Source organism: Sprattus sprattus (assembly GCF_963457725.1).
Source record: "Sprattus sprattus genome assembly, chromosome: 1".
NCBI lineage: Eukaryota > Metazoa > Chordata > Actinopteri > Clupeiformes > Clupeidae > Sprattus > Sprattus sprattus.
The window spans coordinates 49899191-49920853 of record NC_137920.1 but is presented as its reverse complement, the minus strand read 5'-3'; the positions used below and the strand labels follow the sequence as shown (position 1 = coordinate 49920853).

General features: G+C 39.2%; 1 protein-coding gene across 1 annotated transcript in view; it reads left to right on the top strand.

The window, feature by feature from the left end:
- Positions 1 to 9782, top strand: part of slc13a5a (solute carrier family 13 member 5a) — a gene marked incomplete at both ends in the record, with an annotated part of 46565 nt that extends 36783 nt beyond the window's left edge. The window contains 2 exons of the mRNA XM_080831891.1: positions 9229 to 9366; positions 9657 to 9782. Coding sequence (XP_080688017.1) covers positions 9229 to 9366; positions 9657 to 9782 — 264 coding nt within the window. The remainder of the gene's footprint in view (positions 1 to 9228; positions 9367 to 9656) is intronic.
- Between the last annotated feature and the right edge of the window lie 11881 nt (positions 9783 to 21663).

Sequence of the window (21663 nt, the reverse complement as noted above, 5' to 3'; positions counted from 1 at the left end):
TGATTTCTTAGAAGTGGCTTGATTGTTGTAAAATTGTGTCATTTTAGCAATAATTTCGTCATAGCCTGAGAGATGAGTCACAAACATTTCTATGGCAGAGCGAGTCTGGGGATCACTCTTGTTGATCAAAGCATATTTATAGCCAATATCCTCAGTCATGATGTCAGGGTTACCACTGTACGTCGTGAAAGCTTCCAGTAACCTATGTGCAAAAGCTGCGGGATGTTCTCCTTTTGTCATTGCCACCTCTGCTAACTTCTCTGGATTGACAGATGCAATCCCCAAAACCTCCAGTAGTGCTTTTTTTCGGTCCTGATTATTTCCCATCCTATTCTTCACTTTATCTGTCAAGGCTCTTGATAATGTAGATGGAAGGCACAGGCTCAACACAACACAAGCATCAAAATCTGTCAATCTGTATATGTCCACGCAGTTCTCCAGACTGGATAGAAATTCTACAGGATCCTGTGTCCCAGGTTCAAATATTCCCACACTCTGTACCACTACTGCTAACTCTGAGGGGCTAAGCCATTTTATGGTGTGTGACATAACCTCCTCACTTGCTCCATTCCGCACAATGGTGGAGTTAATTGGTGCCATTGGGTACTTTACCGTGACACCTGAATATTGGCACTGACTATCCTGTGAACCTGACTGTTTCTTGCAACATTCCTCATTGACGGCCTTGCTGCTGCAAATATCAGATGTGCTAATGGAGAACTGGCTAACCCTATGTACCACCAAATCTAACTCACCTGACAACACTTCCACTGATGATTTCAACAAGTTGTTTTTAGCCATGAGAGTTTCCATTTCTTTCTGCAACTGCCCATTTTCTCTTTTCAAAAGCGTTTCAGTAATCTGAAGATTTTCTATGTGTGCCAAGCCGTCATTAAGACGTGATAAGAGTGAATTATTCTCTTCTTTCAGTAGGTCTCTCTTTGCTTCTACGTCGTCTAATCTTTTCTTGGTCACTTTGTATGTGGCAAGAAGTCCTTGAAGGGCATTTGCAACTTTCCCTTTTTTGTGTTTTGGTATCTTGGAATAATCTTCGAACCGGGACCCTGCCCACTCGTAGGGCTTATCCTCTGCGTTCTCTATTCCGTCAAATATTCCATGCGAACCGTGTTTCCTGATGTATTGAACAATAATATCTTCCATTCTAAAGTTAAAACAAACAAACAAAAAAAAAACTAACCACAACAATCTCCGTTTTATGTCAATCAATCTTGGTATTATGCTTCTTATGTCACGTATTGGCTAGGCTATGACGTTTCCGTCCTCAACAATGAAATAGCGCCTTTCAACAGTCAACCGCACAATTGAAATTCAAATGATTTATCTTTCCCGTTAAGTCGGATCCTATCACAAGCTTATGGATTTGTGCCGTAAAATCTGAATGTATGTCTATGATGCTTCATGTTCAACTACTGGCTATTATCCAGACAATTTATGCCACAATTCGTCGAGCTGACTACTACACTAGTTTCTCACACTCACCAATACACCGGTTAATAATTATGCCTCTGTCCATCAGGCACAACAGTATGTGTTCTTGAAATTGCCTTAGGCAACAGGACTTAGTGCCTAAACCACACTACTTTTCAGCTACTTGTTTCAGTTACTTCAAAAAAAAAAAGTTTTCACAGTCTGGCCTTTGTTTCAATTACTTTAGGTTTTCTGATACAATTCTATTACCACACTACTTCGGGCTGATTCAGTTACTTTAGAAAAACTGCACAGAGCTAACCCACAGCCAGAGACCTCCTGCTTATTAATGGAATAAAGACATGAAACAGATCATTTCTATTCTTAAACCTCCTTTCTAGGTTGTTTTAAACGTGCAAATATCCTGAAAAAAAAAGGTTTTTTAGTAGAATACTTACCAATTTCCCTCTTCTTTTTTTTTTTTGGAAATTGCAAGATGGGCTGGCTCGCCAATTGTAAGAAAAGAAGGAGGTTTCTTTGTTTCCGATGCAGCAATCTTTATTCCAGTAATGTGCAGTGACGAAGCAGCCTTACTCCGGATTCAGCATGGTAGCACTGAATAACAAGCATTCACAATTCTAGGCATATATATTGTTTTAAGACCACTCCTAGGCCTCTAATGTAAATGAGCTAGGCTTGTAATGCAAACAGGTCTGTCAACCTTTTGTTGTGGTATATGATAATCTGGTTTCTCTGTCTGAGATGGTTCTCAATGGCCTCCCCCATTCCCATACTATGATTAATTGCAGTCACTCACACCTCAGTTTGCTTCCTGACCCCAGGTGTCTGAGGAAATCCAGTGTGGGACTTTCTCTTTGTGACCATGATAAGATAACCATTTTGGGTATTCTGCTGGTGGTCACAGCAGCTGCTTGATCATGAATCTTACATGGGTAAGCATTTAAACTGTTAATCACTGTTCACACAAGCATCCTGTTCTAGGCTCTGATCATTTTTTCCAAAGGCTCCATAGGGATATCAGGCTGAAACAATCATTCAACTGTCAGACAATTATTTTCTGTGAAACGATGGTTTTACTGGGCTGGGGATAGGGAGGGCGGGAGGAAAAAACGCCAGCCGGCTCCCAACCAGGAGCAGCGACAGTGAATTGTAATAAAAAAAATATCAATTTAAAATATATTGTTTCATTTTTTTGTGCATAACACACACAGAACACAGTTTAACCATGTTACTTCATATATGAGCCTAGAACACTAGGACATTAAAGGTTTTTCCATAAAACCACATAAATAAATAAATAAATAGGAACACTTTGGGTCAGTTATGTCATCACTCTGGGTCATTTATGGGGTCACTTTGGGTCAGTTATGGCATCACTTTGGGTCATTTATGGGGTCACTTTGGGTAATTTATGGGGTCACTTTGGGTCAGTTATGGCATCACTTTGGGTCATTAATGGCTTCTTTTTGGTAAGGTTTGGGGGGGTTTTGGCATCTATTTGGGATACTTCTGGCTAAGGTTTGGTATTCCAAAATTGGTTTTGGCTGGGTTTTGGCCTCCTTTTGATTTTCTTTTGGCACGCCTAATTTGACCCAAATTTGGGCCGTACATCATTCCAAAGCTTTGCCAAAATGGCATGCCAGTTTTGGCCCAAATTTGGGCCATAATGATTTTGCTATCTGGGTCTGAGACGCCTACACCAGCCATAAAGCGTGACGTTAAAGGGTTACCATTGATGCCTGCATGACAGGCCTAAATAGCCGCCAGGTAAACTTTGAGAGTGGAAGCAGCCTTCCCCTCGTCAAATAAATGCTGCAGGAATTCTAAAATGACGCTCAGAGCGCAGTTGATGGAGTCGTACTGACGCGCGACACACCATTGATCAGACCTGCACCACTTCAGCGTATAGAGGGACCGTGTCGACAGAGCCCGAGCACTCTGTATTGTGGACACCACCGCATCAGACAGACCCGAAGCTATGAGCCTGCTCCTTTCAGGTGCCAGGCACTGAGCTGCCACAGCTCCGGTCGGGGATGCCATATCGTTGCAAGCCTTGTCTCCGCAAAGGGGCGATGGCTGCTTCTACGCATTTCGTGAATACCCTTAGTGCCAGAGCTAGACCGAAAGGCAGCGCGCAGAACTGATATGCCTTCCCTCCGAACGCAAACCTCAGAAACTGTCTGTGTCTGGGGTGAATCGGGATATGGAAGTATGCGTCTTTTAGATCGATGGAGGTGAACCAATCTCCTGACCTTATGTATTGAACTAGAAAATGCATTTCCTGAAGGAAATACCAGTGCATGAAATGCAAAGGTTAAGAAAGGAAGAAGAAAAGAAAGAAGAGTGAAAGAAGGAAAGAAGAAAGGAAAGAAGAGTGTAAGAAGGAAAGAAGAGTGAAGAAAGGAAAGAAAAGTGGAAGAAGGAAAGAAGAGTGGATGAAGGAAAAAAGAAAGGCAAGAAGAGTGGAAGAAGGAAAGACAAAAGGAAAGAAGAGTGAAGAAAGGAGAGAAGAGTGGAAGAGGGAAAGAAGAAAGGAAAGAAGAGTGAAAGAAGGAAAGAAGAAAAGAAAGAAGAGTGAAGAAAGGAAAGAAGAGTGGAAGAAGGAAAGAAGAAAAGAAAGAAGAGTGAAATAATGAAAGAAGAAAGGAAAGAAGAGTGAAGGAAGGAAAGAAGAGTGGAAGAAGGAAATAAGGAAAGAAAGAAGAGTGAAAGAAGGAAAGAAGAAAGGAAAGAAGAGTGTAAGAAGGAAAGAAGAGTGAAGAAAGGAAAGAAAAGTGGAAGAAGGAAAGAAGAGTGGATGAAGGAAAAAAGAAAGGCAAGAAGAGTGGAAGAAGGAAAGAAAAATGGAAGAAGAAAATAAGAAAGGAAAGAAGAGTGGAAGAAGGAAAGAAGAGTGAACAAGAGTGGCTCTGGATGAAGAGATAAAGAGAGAGTGAAAATATTGAAAAAAGGAGATACAAATGGAGTGAAGAAGAGAGATTGAGTGTGAGAGAAAGTTGACAGAGAGAAAGATGGAGAGATGGAGAGAAAAAAAAATAGAGAATGGATGGTGTCTTAATGTTCCTAGTTACAGTTAAATTGAGAGGGACAGAGAGAGAAGAGGTTCTTTGGATTTGGCACAGGTGTCAGTGAAGCATACTAAGGCAGAAGGCAGTAACTTCTATGTTAAAGCTCAGTGGTATGATAACAATGGAATAATGACCCTATTAATTAATCAGTAGTAATACTATTTCATTTATCACAATTACCAATACAATGATTATCACACACACACACACACACACACACACACACACCATTGAATTATCACATTAAGCACATAAAACAATGAACTTGAATTGTCACATGAAACACATAAAACATCTATGTCAGTCCATTGGGGTGTGTGTGTGTGTGTGTGTGTGTGTGTGAGAGAGAGAGAGAGAGAGAGAACGATAGAGAATGAGGCCCATTTTCCCCCTCCACATGCCCCCGCTCGCCAAGCGAAGTTACCCGATTTAGATGCACCTTTTTCGGACTAGCCACAGGCACTGGGTGGGGGAATAGCCCGATAGCTTAGCATATCTGCCATGCAATTCTAATGGTAATGCTACCTAGCTTGGTATGCTAACTGTCGGTAGCCTATACATCGTGAAATCAACCAAAATACTGATGTCACTGGCTTTAATTTGATAATGGCATGTTAGTAGTACATTTAATATCAGTACATTTGTTTAATTACTGCTGATATTTTACAAATACGTCAAAAACTAATTTTTGACCAAACTTGAAGTTACGGTCTTTTGCCTTAGCACGGCAGAGTAAAGCACAGGTGCAAGCCAGTTTAAAGACCCTATTATGATGTCATAATGGCCCAATGTAAGTCAATGGGAGAAATTTATATTCGTTTTTCTTTAATATCTTAAAAAGTATAAAGTTTAGAAAAGTGAAAAATACATAGCATAAGTGTCGTTTACAAGACCTACGCGACAAAGTTTGAATGAAGTTTCTACGTTAAGTGGTTCGGGCTGAATTAATCGCAGAAAAAGGTAACAAGAATAAGAAGAAGAAGAAGAAGAAGAAGAAGAAGAAGCCTAGGAATAACAATACAGGGCATTTCATGCACTGTAATTAACAGACGAGGGGTCAGCATTCTGAATTTCATCGTCATGAGAGCTTTGTTCAGAATACGGAGGTCTAAGATCGGTCGATATTTTCCGTCCTTTTTTGGAACCAGAAATTAGCGACTGAAGAACCCTCTGTTCTCGTCTCCGAGCGGTACAGACTGAATAGCTCCTTTCCCTAGGAGTAAGGCTGCAACTATCGAATATTTTTGGAATCGAGTATTCTACCGAGTATTCCATCGATTAATCGAGTAATCGGATAAAAATTACTTTTGCGTTTTTAAACAACAATACCAATAGTGCGTCCTGCAACCAGGTTCAAAGCTCAACAGCTGTGTGTATGTGTGTGAACACACTTGCGATAGGGAGAAATGAAGAGTGTATGTCATGAGATCTTGGAGAATTGTCTTGCTACCTAACATGATGCCTAGTCATCACTATCAACTAATAATAGGCTAAAAATAATCACAAGTAGGCCTAGTGTACGTTCCAACTAGCGCTAGTGTCTATATTAGTTAGCAATCATACATCCTCTAGCTAGCGTCAACTTTTACGTTACATTGTAGAGGCTCAGCATGGTGACCTGTTAATGTTTTTGTTGGTTCTTTTCTTCAAAACACCCACGATACCAAAAGCAGTCTTCTTTATCTCCCTTTAATGTGCATTCATCAATTACCATTACGACGATGCATCGTACAATACAGTATGTGTGTTGTCTGCAATGAGAATACGGACTAATCAGCACTGCACTGCACTGAATCACTTTAACAGGAGTTATTGCTTCACGATAACAATTACACAACTAATATAACTAAATACATATAAAAGTGGACATTACACTAGGCAAAATGGATCTCATTCATATCTCATCCAGTCGAAATCTGAACAGGATGAACCCATCCTTATAACGTCGACTCATAAGAATCATAACTAAATCTCCGCTTAAAATCCATTTTGGCACAGAGTTCACATGCGGGGTCGTCGTCACCAAGGGCGGCAGCTGCGTGGTCCTTGCCCAGGCAGCGAAGGCACAGGCGATGACGGTCCCCCTTCTCTCTGGCGTGCCCGCAGTCCGGGTACACCTGTCTGGAGGACATAACTGCAAAAAACAGGAATTAGTGCGAGTGAAGTAAAGTAACAAGCACTTCAGCGACTGGCTAGTAACACGTTAAAATACAGCGACTCGACAGAATAGCAGAATAAAACAAGCCAATAAACTTGTTGCACCCAGAGCTAGTGAAAGGGATTAAACCCAACTCACCGGCTACAAAGAGTTAGAAGCACACGAGGATAAATTAGCAAGTAGCAATAGCACATTTTTGAGCGTAACGAAGAGTGAGGTTAGGTACGGATACCTAACGTCGAAATTGGAAAAGAGGATGTTCATATGTCAAGCGCTGCTATTTATGCGCTCCTGAGGGGGCGGGCTCAGGAGATGATTGACATATTTCAGCCTTCCGGCGTGAATGAATAGTGTATTCGAATGTCGTAGTGTTCCTACGACAAGGAACTCAAAGATATTGACAGCGCATTAATTTTGAAAGAGGAACAGATAAACGCGATCAAGGCATTTGTCGATCGAAAATGTGTTTTTGCCGTCCTTCCTACGGGATCCAGTAAAAGTTTTAATGTATCAGATGGTCATTAATCAGTAATGCTTTCATATTTATTTCCCCCTGTTTAAAGGTGCAGTTAGTAGTTTGTGTTGTCAAAGCATGAAAATGCCTCTGGATGATGATGAAGAAACTCTGAAGTCATGATAAACCAATTGTGTCCCCAATATTATTGTGCACTTTACACGCTTTGTCTGTTTTAGTCTTTTTGTGTGTTGGTTTACTTGTCCGACCCCATTTCTTCACAACAAACACTAGTGACTGTGCCTTTAACCCAGTCAGATGAACCTGATGCCTACTTGTGCCCCGCAGCGCATGGGTGTACGCTAGGAGGCTTTGACTTTTGGAGCATTTTAGTGTGCCACAGACCAGGCTTTGAAACCGATTTCCGCCGCGAGTGATCCATTGCAGCCAATGAGATTTGCATTTTAATCCTCCCCTCCGTCTCCTTTTCGCTCTCATTCCCTCGATCTGTCTGTAACTCCTTTACCTTTATATACCCCCTCCTCCCTTTCTCTCTCTCCCTCTCTTCTTCTCTCTCCCTCCAGATACCTTCCTGCCCCCTTTCTGCCCCCCCCCCCCTCTACCCCTCTATTTCCCTCTCCCTTTCATGTGCCCTCTCTAGCAACCTCTCTCTGTCTCAATGCCTGTCATGCACTCTCTGGTTTTTGCCAGCCATTTGGAAAAGAAATTTGAGTCACACAAATGCGGCCATTATCTAATTTTGAGGTCACCTATCAGTATCATTACGATGAACATCCATCTCAGACAAGCCAATGAGCATTCTTGCCCCCTGTCTTTTCAAGCTTTGCTGCCACCCACTTACCCCCACCCCTGTCCCTTTTTCTGTGGTATTGTTCTACTCCTGGCAGACATTACAAAGTACTTGATGAACTTGGATCAAGCTAAAAAGTATCTTTGAATGGGGGGATTTGTAGGAGGCCAAAGCTGAAGTGGCCCAGAAGAGAGAGAAGTGCCTATGCCTTTGTTTCATAGGGCAGGACAGTGGAGGGCCAGAGAGAAGGGGGGAGGGGAGAAATATAATAGAGAGACACAGAGAGATGAATAGACAAAGATAGAGGGAGATTAAGAGAGAGAGAGAGAATAAGTAACTAGCTCAGAGCAACTCATATTACGTTGTTCACACTGCTGCAGTGAGTGTTGGCAAGTGTGCCAGGTCTAAGAGAACCCCTGTTACCTAGCCAAGCCTGAATGTTTCTCCCTTATTCTTCATATATTCCTCTGGGTCTGACACTGTTGTGTTGGCTCTTACACACAAATAGCTCCTGGGTGTATCCTGCACTTACATAGGTTTTAATAGAAAGGTCTGTGGCCATGGTGTGGTCATTCCACTGGCATATCCATCTGTGTCCACTATGGTGTTCGTAGGTGCTACTTGAACGATCTGATGTTATGATGACACGACATGACAGAACTTATTTGACCAATCATAAACTGGATCAACAAGAAATGGAAACTCAAAGGCTTAAGACTGGGTTGCTTTGTAGGTTCCAGTTATTTTATATACCGGGGGATTTGGCGCCTTCTCTAGGGTAGCTTTATAGACTTCACATGGTTAACCTTTTGTTAAAAGATGGAGTGCTCCTACTTGCATTCCTTGACTGATGAAGAGCTATGCTTGTCACTTAAATATGTTAATATATTAAAGAAGCTTGTGTCAGAACTTCCCCACTGGCCGCTGAGGTCTAATTGATTAAGGCAGTATCAGGCTGGGTGAAGTTCAAACACTCTCCTCTAAAATGTCCTCACTGTCTCAGGACTGTAATAACTGTGCTGTGTCTATAATGCTGTTTCATGTGTGCTGGTACTATAATGCTGTTTCATGTGTGCTGGGTCTATAATGCTGTTTCATTTGTGCTGTGTCGACACAGCACACATGAAGCAGCATTATAGACACAGCACACATGAAACAGCATTATAGTCCCAGCACACATGAAACAGCGTTATAGTCTCAGCACACATGAAACAGCATTATAGATCTATAATGCTGTTTCAAGTGTGCTGGGACCATAATGCTGTTTCATGTGTGCTGTGTTTTCCAGTGCCAGTCCATAGGAGTGAATCCTCTGTATGTGATGATCCCCTGTACTCTCAGTGCATCCTTCGCCTTCATGCTGCCCGTGGCCACGCCGCCCAACGCCATCGTCTTCTCCTACGGCTATCTGAAGGTGTCTGACATGGTGAGAGCCTGTGACAGCACGTCCCAGTGCACTGCTTTATGCTAGAGTCACAGACCAATTGATTGTAAACTCAAATATAAGGAATAAACTTAGGATAATCACATTTTGAAAAACTAAAGGCAATTTAGCCAGGCTATCTGTTTTTATATCATGAGCTGCTGAAATACATGAATGTCTCGGACTACACATAGCATAACTGTTATGTTACTGTTATATACTTACTGTGATATGCCTCTTTATCATGTTCATTTCAGTTGTAGCTCAAAAGCATTGTATTTTTTCCTCAACAGGCCAGAACAGGGGTGGTGATGAACCTCATCGGCATCCTGTGTATAACCCTGGCCATTAACACCTGGGGCCGAGCCATGTTCAACCTGGACACGTTTCCAAGCTGGGCTAATGGCACTGAAGTCTGACAGAGAGAGAGAGAGAGAGAGAGACAGAGAGAGAGACAGAGCGAGAGAACACACCATCACCCCACTCTTTTGGTGACTCGTAACTCCACAGCTCAGGGTTTGAGCCAACATGGCAGACGGCTGTTAAAAGAGTTTTACTGAGATTGCTGCTGGGGATGAGGGTTTTCTTTATGCCTTCATACACTGTGTGCTACTGGGTAGTCCGATGATTCTGGCTAACGGTGTCCTTACAATGTATCAGCCACTGTTAACTATGCTTGACACACTTTTTGTGTTGTTTAGTCTCATTGTATATTACATAATGTACAAATCCTTGAAGTAAATTGTTATAAAATGGCTATTTATCAACATGAGTGTAGAAAAATATTTGTATTGTGTATACCTTAAGTAGAAATGCTCAGGATCATTTGAGTATGAGTTGATATTTTTAGTTTTGATCAGTTTTTATTATGTACAGTAAAATATGTCTAATCTTATTTTGTGTTGACCTTTGATTAAACCAGTGCTTTCAGTGCCTCAATCAAGTTTTATGTTAAACACTCTGCAGATCTTTTATTATAAGCAGTTAGTATAAGCAGTTAGTGTCACGTTGCTGACCAGGCCAGGCTGTGAATTTTCCATTGCAAAACAAAACAAACTTGGCAGTGCGTCTTATTCAGTATGCACCTGACCAAAGGTTATCTCCACTGTGGTCTGGAGAGAAATGTAGGTATATATTGACCTATCATGTACCAAGGTATGTGTACCAAACCACATAGTAAGTGCACATGTTCACTTCTTCAATTCCCTCCATTTTTACAGGTTTACATGACTTAAAGTATTTAAGATTGCACATACTACACTAAATCATTAGACATCCTCTTATTAATATGGCTGGGGATATCATTGCACAACAAGCTCAAAATCATATTTTCGATAGTTGATTTTCTTGTCATCCTGATGTGATCTTAATGATGGATCCATTCCAGTAGGGAGACAGGCTAGGATAGCCAGCTGCTCTCTCCCAGTAGGAGTTAAATCTCTCAGTGGCCAACTGTCTTTGCCATGACAGATGTTAGGGAAACACCTGATATCAGGAATGGTAGATGCTTCCATCTACTGTTCATTTTGGGAACTAACTGCTGTTTGTTGGGCTCAAACCAAACGCTTCTGTCTTACCCTAAGTTATCGCAATAAACAACATTTAAGAAGTTAAGAACACCTGAGGAAAGTTAAATTCGATTTGGGATATTCAACACATATATTCAACTCAGCTCATTGGTCATAATGAGACCAGTCAGTGATCAACGGGCAAGTGCATCTAATAAATGTGCCTTGTTTGGTGCTTTAGAGTGTCCATTATATGGGCATTCATGTTCATTCATGGTGGGAAATCAGCTCTTCTTTATCCAACTCCTTTGAACATTTTTTATAAGTGATGGTGGCTGATGCAAACAGAAAACACCTGGACCATAGCCGGGCATGTTCAATCTGAAAACTGTGAGCACAGGCCCAGAGGCACTTCACCTTTAGAGGCCGTTCCCATAACAACAGTATAGAAGACAGCCACACTGGATTTTCATCATGTAATAATTGCCTTTAATACTTTAAACCAATGGCCTCTATTTAAAATAATTTTGTTGTTAACAATAATAATCCTTTGCAGCTTTTAGGTATTGTTTTTGGTAATGTGTAATGAGTCAGTGTTTGTTGAAACAGTACGAAAAATAGAAGTTAAGCCATGTATCAGCAGATTCCTATACAATAATGAAAAGTTGTTGACTAATAAGACACTAAATACCACCGTTCTTACAGGTTTAACAATTAAATGGATCAATTTAGCAGACTTTGAAGTGTTATTGGAAAGACTTCATTTGAAATGCCTTTACTTTAGGCTACTGAAGGTTTTCCTTTTACAGAATCTGGACTTGTAGCCACCAATCTCTAATAAATCTAAGAAGTAATGAGCTTATTACAAACTCTTTTAAGGTGTCTTAAACGTTTGTCAGGTTCCCCTAAACATTATTTCTTAGCTTTGAACATTTAAAACATGCAAAAAAGCAGCCTTCATTGCGGTCATCACTATCATTAGTGGAATGAAAAAAAATTGTTATGCCAATGTGACTATGATAAAGGTGATGAGAAAAACAACTTATGAGGCCCGTGGAATTCTGGAATTGGAAAGCCCCACAATATTAAAAGGCAGTGTACTCAATGGTTCTAGCTCAAGTAATTTACAAATGCACCACATATTTAAACCGATTTTATTAGTCTCCAAAAGTTATCCGAAAAGAACGCAAAGCATGGCCTTCTCAGCTGCCGCACAGCAGGGTGTTCCACGCCTGGTTCATTGCACCACTGTTTTACAGCTTGTTAAACGTTTTGCTGCTTTTGTCATGGTTAAACGTGCACCTGGTCTTAGATTAAAATATCATTGTCAATATCAAATTAAACACAGCTACACGTACTACGGTGACCTGGGTTACTCGTCTGATTTCCGACCGAATACGAATCACTGATCTGGGCTGGTGACGTGACCGCGTTTGGTTACTCTTTTGCAATCGTAGCACTCCTCTCCAACAGGGGGCAATGTTATAAAGTAACCTGGCACGTTACCACAACCACGTTTAAAACCACAAAGGAAGAACCTTTTTACTCTAGAAGTTCCGTGAAGCTGCCGACAGTGAGCAACAGTCCGCAGCACTATAGCGGCGGAAAGCGTCAAAGTCCGCTTCAAAGTTGTACATGGCATGTTGTTCTGCAAATTACTGTAGATACATATCCTGCATATTGTGTTTGCATATTTTGTCAATATGTATATAGTTCATTAAAGTACTTGTTATAAGGATTTAATTTCACCGCAAATCAAGGATGCAGAATGTTTTGTTTTCTCAGCCACACAATTTGAAGTTCAAATTGTAAACGATTTGTGGAGGCCTAGTGCAACGACCTGGCTGAGGATGACCATGCCCTGGTTTCTACAAAGGAGATTCAGGTGTCCATATCTATATATTTCTCTAAAGTCCTTATCATAAGCATTTAATTCCAACCCCATATTAAGGATGCACACTTGTTGTTTTCTCAGTCACATAAGCTGTGTTCCGAAAGGCTTAAAATGCCTTCTTCCTTCCTTCCTTCCTTCCTATTCTGAGAGCAAGGACTGTCCCAAATTGCTTAAACCTTCTCTTCCGCTTTAGTAAGAGACCTTGAAATACGTCACATAACTGGAACTAATGGCCCTGTATATTGTCAAATGGTGTAACCATTACACAAGTACAAGTATTTAATATTTCATCCTCCTAGATTTTATGCAAGTGTAGTCATGAAGACAACTAATTAATTTTCAAATATCACATGACATTTTTTGTATTATATTTATTTAAAAAATTCAGATTAAATTGATGTTTTATTGTACTGAGCAAGACATTATGTTGTAAACATTAAAGTTTTCTGCATATTCCATGGCCATTTGGGTAAAATGGTTTAAAAACACATTATAACCGTGTAGTGGAATAACTTTTTTGTACAATATGAGATTTTTGTGAAAAATACTGGTTACGCCAATTGACATTAATCGGTTACACCAAATGACCATACTGCTTCTACAGCCAAAGAGCAAGTAATTGACACAGAAAAACAAATAAGTAGTCGCCAAGGTAAAATGAATTAGATGTTTTAATATATTCTCATGTTATTTTTCATATTACATTAAAAACATTAACCAAAACAATGAAGAAACAGGACCAAACTGATCAGTTGATGCAATTCTCTGATATATATATTATATATATATATATATTATAGAAATGTGAATTTAAATGTATGAATGAATGAAAAAATAAATAATTAAATAAATAATTCATTAAATAAATACAACTAAACATACAAAAAAATGTATATCAATAAACTTCATGGAAAAAAAAATCACATTTAAACCTGCTGTTAATATTGAACAGTAGGAGTCACTATTTCAACTATAAGAAAATGTATAATCAGGATCACAAATAAATCTTTTGGCCCTAAATTGATCAACCGGTTACACCATTTGACATTTCAAATTAAAACCAAAATCTGCAGGCATTATTTAGGATGACTATGTCAACACTTAACATTGGTGTGAATATTTAAAAACATGTTTTACATTTAATATAATCACTTTCATTATTATGGTTTATTTATATTTTTACTGAGGTCATACCACATGTGACACTTGACAAAAACGCTTAATTATGTCAAATTTTAGAGAGAGTACTAACCTTTACATGTAGCAGTTAGGTTCTTCAGGGGTCTACTCTGTGACATGATCTTCTGGCACAATATTTACAAAATGGCTCCTAAAATGTGGTTACACCACTTGACATTTTAAGAGATTGACTTGGCAGACATGATTCCCCATATTAATTAAAGTATTCCGAACAATGATGTTACATAACTATTATTAAGTTTTTAAAAGTGCAAGTGTAAGATTATGCCAAAGTAAATCAGAGGCTATTTTGAAGAGAGTTTCACAATTTTTAAGCAAGTTTTATTACTTGGTACTACGTTTTATGGTTACACCACATTGACCATTTTAGCCTACTATTATTTTCTTAATATTCTCACCAAAATGGATAAAACCAGAACTTTTAGAATTTGGTCTTGAAGAAAATGATTTTATTACTTGGTACTACGTTTTATGGTTACACCACATTGATCATTTTAGCCTACTATTATTTTCTTAATATTCTCACCAAAATGGATAAAACCAGAACTTTTCGAATTTGGTCTTGAAGAATTATGTTTCAAAGTGATTTGATAGATTATTCTCAAATGTTAACACTTTTAATTGTATTTCATCCTCATGTTCACAAAAAAATGAGCGTCACGTCTTTGACCCGGCTGCAATCTATTAGGCCTATCAATATAAATAGCACCAATCATTCCTGGGCACAGTGGGCAGTCGTTTGAGTTGGTAGCTGTCCAGAGAAAAGCATAACCACTCCAATGATAACGCACAAAAACAGCACTAATGCAACTTTACTGACGTCTGTGGAATCCTACATTTACGAGTAATCACTTAAGACATCGTGTATTTTAGACACTGTTGTTTAATGGTATTTTTGTCCTGCTCTCTCGCCGTCAAGCAAGGAATATATGCAAAACACAATGCTGCAACTTGACGGTAAATCGTAACAATTGACCTGTCGCTAAGCGCCGCCCTTAGAACGCAGATGAACCAATGACATTCCAGCCTGAACTGGACTCGGACATCGGCTCCGATAACTCCATTGAAAACAACAGGGAGGAGACCTTTTTCAATAATTTAATGATCGATTGATGTTGCTTATGAAAAAAAAAAAAACATGGTCAAACGATGTGCTTGGGGTACACGTAACACCGACAGTAGGTATCCCGATAGGCTGCAGAATGGGGTATATTTCATCCCTTTCCCCAAGCCACAACGGGACAAAAACAAGTGTGTACTGTAGGCTAATTGTGGTAATGTAGTTTCAACATAAATGGCCAAACGATGTGCATGGGATAGATAGAACACTGATACGAGTTATCGTGAGAAGATAGGCAATGGGGTATATTGTATCTCATTTCCTAAACGAAAACAAGTCCGGTCCAAAATATCTCCGGTGGGTGGATTAAGCTGTGTGACAGACCGCACAGTGAACGCTACGCTACGTTCATTAGCTGCCATACTCTTGTTAGAATTTCCCATTGCTAAAGCAATCAACTAAGCCTACATGATAAAAGGCATAGGCCTACTCATTATTCACAGTACCTGCTTACTTTCACCACTGATGTTATGCTAGGCTTAGGCAAGTTATCTCTGGTTCAAATTAGCTAACGTTAATGATTAAATAGCTGCGCTAGCGTAACTTTGTCAGTTATGGGACAGTTTATTAAACAAACGATAGGTTTAATAATGGATTAACATGACAACGTGAACGAAACACACGCATGCCGGTAATTAAAAAGGTTACATTAACAAGCTAAACAGTTAGGACCATAGCCATGGTTTGGACACTGTCCTGTCAGGGGCAGGTTCCTGCTAGTTAATAAACGTAGGTGTACATCTCGGTGCCTTCCAGATTAGTTAAATTAACTGACTGTGAATTTATTGTATCTTTCCCATGCGGTGCATGAACAATGCTGGTATTGGATGTATTTATCTGCAATCGCGATGACCGTGAGTTAGGCTTCTCCCTCTTGCATTGAGCTCTGTAAATTCTCGCCTCAAATTTAAGCTTGTTATCCACCATATCGAGTTTTAAATTGTATACATATCCCTCCATTGCATAATTAAGTCCCTTTTGAAGCCTTCTAGGCGAAATCAGGTCCTTTTGTCTCCAAAAGTTGTCTAGAGCCTCTTAGGATATAGTTTTGTCACTGATAGCTGCCATTGTAAACTCTAGTCAGCTCTGATAAAGTGTCCGATTTAGCAGCTGTCACAATGGGGGGCGGGGCTTAGCGATAGGTCAATTATCCCCTGAAGCAATCGGAACACCTCAGGTGCAATGCACACTGTAAAAAATGATTTGGCCTTTTTGTTATCTTAACTTAAACTTTTTTGTCAAATTGACCTGTATTCACCAGTGTTGTTCAGATAACTTAATAATCTGTGTTTTTGTCGTGTAAACTAATGACACAATTGCAATGAGTTGATACAAATTAATATTTCTTGTTGGTTCAACAACCGTCATTAGTTCACTTGCCTCTGGCTCTGCGTCACCTTTCGCACGCATGCGCAGATATACCCCGCGTGAATTCCTTTGATTTTCTTTATGCTGAGCCAACCGCCGCCAACAGCCACAAAAAAGAAGAAGAACAAGAACAGAAGTTCGACATTTTGTGCTTGGATGGAAATGTTGTAGGCTCAACCAACGTGGTTTTATGGTGAGTAAAGTTCGCTTTAAGAATTCGTTTTTATTTCTTTATGATTTCAGTTTTGTTGTAGGGGGGAATAGAAACAGAAAATAGATGATGGTTAAATCCGTGGTAAACTGACAGTGCAAACTCACAAGCTAAGCACTTGCTAACCGAAATTGTATTGAAGATTAGCTGGCTATCATACAGTAGCTAGCTAGATAGACGGTTTGCATTATGCAGGACCAGCTGCAAGAAAACGTCGACTAGATCACATTATCTTAAAATTGGTTTGAAACATATATTTGTTCACTTAAAGGACAAACGGTAATTTTCTGGGAAATGTTTATCAATGTACACTGTCCCTTTTCAAATAAACGCATAAATAAATAAATAATTAACGGAAAAGTATTAGCATTAGGCTATATTACATTCCTTTGTAACCATTAATGCTAGCTAGCTGGTTGCAAGAAGGACTGGTTAGCCAAGTACATTGCTAGCTCATGTTAAGCCTGTTTTGCTTGAATTGTGGCTGTTGAGGGCAGTTTTGGTGGTTTGAGGGCAGTTTTAATGCAGTGTTTTTATTCTGGCTCATAAGGCAGAAGTTGTGGTTAAGTTAGCTAGCTAAGCTACTCATGATCATGTGCATGTGAGAGAGCACCATGCCGTCATTTGGCTCAAGCACCACAATTGAAAGCTCCAAAATGATTCAATTTAGCAATAACATTAAATGAATGATGGATCATTTATTGATAACTGAATAATTTAATTTCTTTTTAACAATACTTTATTGGGAACACATAGCCTCATAAAAAGTATTGTATGGCACGGATTTGCCTGCAAGAACCAATGTGGCTCTTTATGACAATCCATTGATTAAATATTGTATTGTTATTTTCAAAAGACAGTATTGAAGTGCAGAAAAATGCATTGGCCTCTCTAGGTGATATCTCAATGCTTGTAATGGTCTTTTAATCTTTATCATCTTTTAATTGAAAGTATGTGTATGGCTATCTTTTAAATTAAATTCTGGTATTTTTTGCCCTTTAGATATGCTAACACTATAATTTCTTTTCAACAGAAATATATGGTTGTACTGGACCAGGTAGACTGGCTAATTCATGTTTTGGAGCTGTAAGTTTTGCACATTTTCTTGGGGAAATCAACACATTCATGATTTCAAATATTATAAATGTAAGCATGGACATTATGGAAGCTCTTGCCCTTTGCCCTGTATATACATAGACTGTCACTGTACCTTCAGAAGAAGAAGATAGTAAAAGTGCTTATTGTTCCTCAAAAAACTTAATTCATTGTTGAACCTTTAGCAGCATGGTTTGTGGAGCACCTCCGATGCTTTGAACTGTGCAAGAGCCAGGCCTTTGACATCACCATCATAGACCCTCAGGATCTAAATGACTACCCTCCACTCTCACTATACACCATTCGAGGAGGGCATCTCATCTCTCCAAAGGCTTTTCTGCTCCACCGAGGTACAGCACTAGTATTTCATTGTAGTAGTTTGTGAAAATCATATGTTGACATACCATGGAACATTTCAGTGTTTGCTTTATCTTTCACCCCGAATGTTTGGTTGTGTGTGTGTAGAGCCTTGATCTACATGTGGATGGTTTGCTTGGAAGTTCAGCCTGAAGTTTAAAATTGGGAACTTCAGGAAGAAGCTGCACATTACTGGCTGTAAGAGTGTGAGAGTGAAGATGAAGAGTTTAGAGTGTGAGATGAAGAAAAGGACTGTGGACTGGAAAGAAGTTGATGCCCTTATGGACAGCACATTTTCTTTAAGGCGAAAGGAAGTGATCGAGGACGAGCCTTTGGTTAAGGATGTGAAGAGCAGATGGCCTGCTTTGTTTACAGCGAAACAGGTTAGTATCCTTTCTTGAAGCGGGGCTTACTTTCTTAAAAATAGAATTGCATTGAAACATAAATGATAAAGATAGTTGATCCACGTGTTTCTGTTTTGTTGTATAATATATTCCCATTGTGTGCCTTGCATTTGATTAGATTCCGGCAGAATTCAGACGTATAGTGTCCATAGACCTCAAGAAGACCTTTTTTGATCGACTTGATGAGTATGTGCCAAGATTCTTGCGTTTGTACAAGACGAGAGATGGCATTGAAGAGCTCAAGAGCCTTGTCCAGTCTCTTGATGATGATGTGAGTATTTGTTTTTCTAAAATTAAACCAAAATTTCCTTCACAGTGTTTCATGTCTGTTAGAAATCATATTCTCATGTGACACTTATGCGACTAGATGATCAGAGATTCTGTTCGGAATATTCAGTGTGCCCTATTGCAGAACTCGAACCAACGTAGGAGAGCTTTGTCCTTCTTGGCCTTCCTTACTTCCTGAGAGAGCAGCCCTCTAAGTTCTTCAAGATATGTGAGGTGTGTGAACATCTCTTTGTTGTTAAATTTGAGAGGTTACAGTTTAAACGAAGAATTAGCAGTTTAATAGGGACATCTTGAGTATGTACGAGGTAAACCTATTGGGCTGGAATTCCAAATAAGTTAGATGGGTGTTGGATCCATTTGAAATAATACATTAATTCCGAATAATGTGATGAATTTAAGTTGATTGATGAAGTTTATAACGAAAGGAAGGGAGGAGCAATGTTCATATAATTCCCGCCAACCAGAGCACAACAGGTACACAACTAGCCCAGCCACCTGCCACATGCATTGACAATTCTTTTGGGATTGGCCCCGCCTGCTCACTGTTTCCATGTCTGCCTTATGCTCCCGGATTCCTGCCCTGCTTATTTGCCTACGTTACGTACCTTATGGATAACCTATAACCAAGAATACCTACCTAAGTTCCTGTACTTACCTTCTTAACTGTTGGATAATCTATAAGTCATTTACATGTGGGTAATTCGTTAATTTTGTTTCTGGCCCAAGTGTTTCTTATAAAGTGTGAAAGCGTTCACTTTAAAGAGATACTAACTAAACTATTTTTGGTCCTTTGAATTCTTGAAACAGCTGTTATGTTGCCGTTATTCGACTTTTCACTGATGAAATACATTGTTAACCAACAAATGCCGTTGAAGGCTGTGTTTTGTGTCCTATTGTAATTCCTTTCTTTCTTCCCTGATTAGCCAACTCACAAAGAAGATAAAATGGTCGAAGGGATAAATCGTTCTTCTTGACCTGAAGGATGTGCCGTACACCTTTGCTATTCTTTTTGGTCTTCTATATGCCCTAAACATTGGTTATCCCAAGGAGTTACGGTACACCTGCGAGGTCATCCAAAAAGTTGTGATGAACATTGGTGGAGACACCTGCTCTGTGAGAGTTCACGGACTACTGAACAAACTCCTGTGTAAACCTCTCTAAGAGTACAGTATATACTTTTACATACTGTTAAATGTGCATCACTTCTATACTGTTACATACTGTTAAATGTGCGTCATTTATATGAAGTGCATCACTTATATACTGTTATTCATAGACTCATCTAAACTTTGTTAGTAATGTCACACACACACACACACACAATGTTCTCGTATTCGACTCAAAACACTCTCATATTACATGTAACTTGTAAAAGATGGTCATTATTTTGATCTGAAATAAATATAAATGTTATGTATTCTTGTACATTAAGTTGTTTGCTTATTTATGTATGTTATCAGTTTTGTCAGAATAGCTGGTAGAGCATAGAAAAGGGCTTTTGTCATGTTAACTTAAGCAATGAGTTAAGAGAACTTAGATTTTTAAGGCAACCAAGTCAATTTCTTGAAATGTTATTACAGCAAGGTATATTGAGTTGAGAGAACTTAGATTTTTAAGGCAACCAAGTCAATTTCTTGAAATGTTATTACAGGAAGGTATATTGAGTTGAGAGAACTTAGATTTTTAAGGCAACCAAGTCAATTTCTTGAAATGTTATTACAGCAAGGTATATTGAGTTGAGAGAACTTAGATTTTTAAGGCAACCAAGTCAATTTCTTGAAATGTTATTACAGCAAGGTATATTAGGTTAACATGAGTAAGATCCTAGTCAAGACAAATTAAACTTAAAAGTTTAGTTAACGTAAACGGAGGAGTTGACTCAATGCATCCCATGCTCAAATGAGTTGATATGATGTATAATTTCAAGTCACATTAACTAAAGATAATGTTGTGTTAACAAAGATTCTTGAGTTAATAGAACACTGTCTGATTTAGAATTTTAGTCAGATCAACAAGCTATCTTTAGTTGAAGCAACTTGATTACCGCGTTGTGCTAACTTAATATATGAGTTTCAATTAACTCAAAATTTTAAGGCAACCAGGTTACTTACTTTTTTAAGTTAAAACAACAAATCCTTTTTTACAGTGTAGGACCTCCGAATCGGATTTACTTTTCACACCAATCGAATCTTTTAATTTCGTACATACGGAGGCTGGCAACGACAGATTTGCGTAAACACGGAGGCAGCAGATTGTGGTGAACCGACTGTAGTACATACTCACGCCTGTGGGTGGCGCTTTAGCGCTTTATTTACACAACTGAAAAAACGTGAAAAACCTAGAAGAAGAGACTCAAAAGCACAAGGTAAAGGAAGCAGCAAACGGATAAACAAATTACACAAGACATTCAAGCTCCAATTAACAACATTACATTATGATGGTTAATAAAATCAGTGGTCAGACTAAAGGATATGCGAAAATGAATTCTTTTTTCTATTGATAATAAAGAGTTTGGAACAGTAACATGACATGTCTGTCATCCCATCTCCCATGATGCATTGCTCCGAGCATTTTACATACATTTATGAATAAAAAAGCAAATTAAATCGCTGGCCAATTTATATTTGTGGTCATGAAAGTTATGTTACGTCTGAATAAGAAGAATTAGATCAAGATAGGGGGCTAATCAAAAATCAGAAGACTGGGTTAATGTTAGTGAATTCGAGGCCCACCATGAGTGAGATTTTGAGGGAGAACAAGTTATTTATATACTGGTTGGAGATGGCGGAAAAGATCACGTGGGGCAGTGACGTCATGAGGTTGCGTGAAACCGTGCAGACGAACACCAGCCCCCG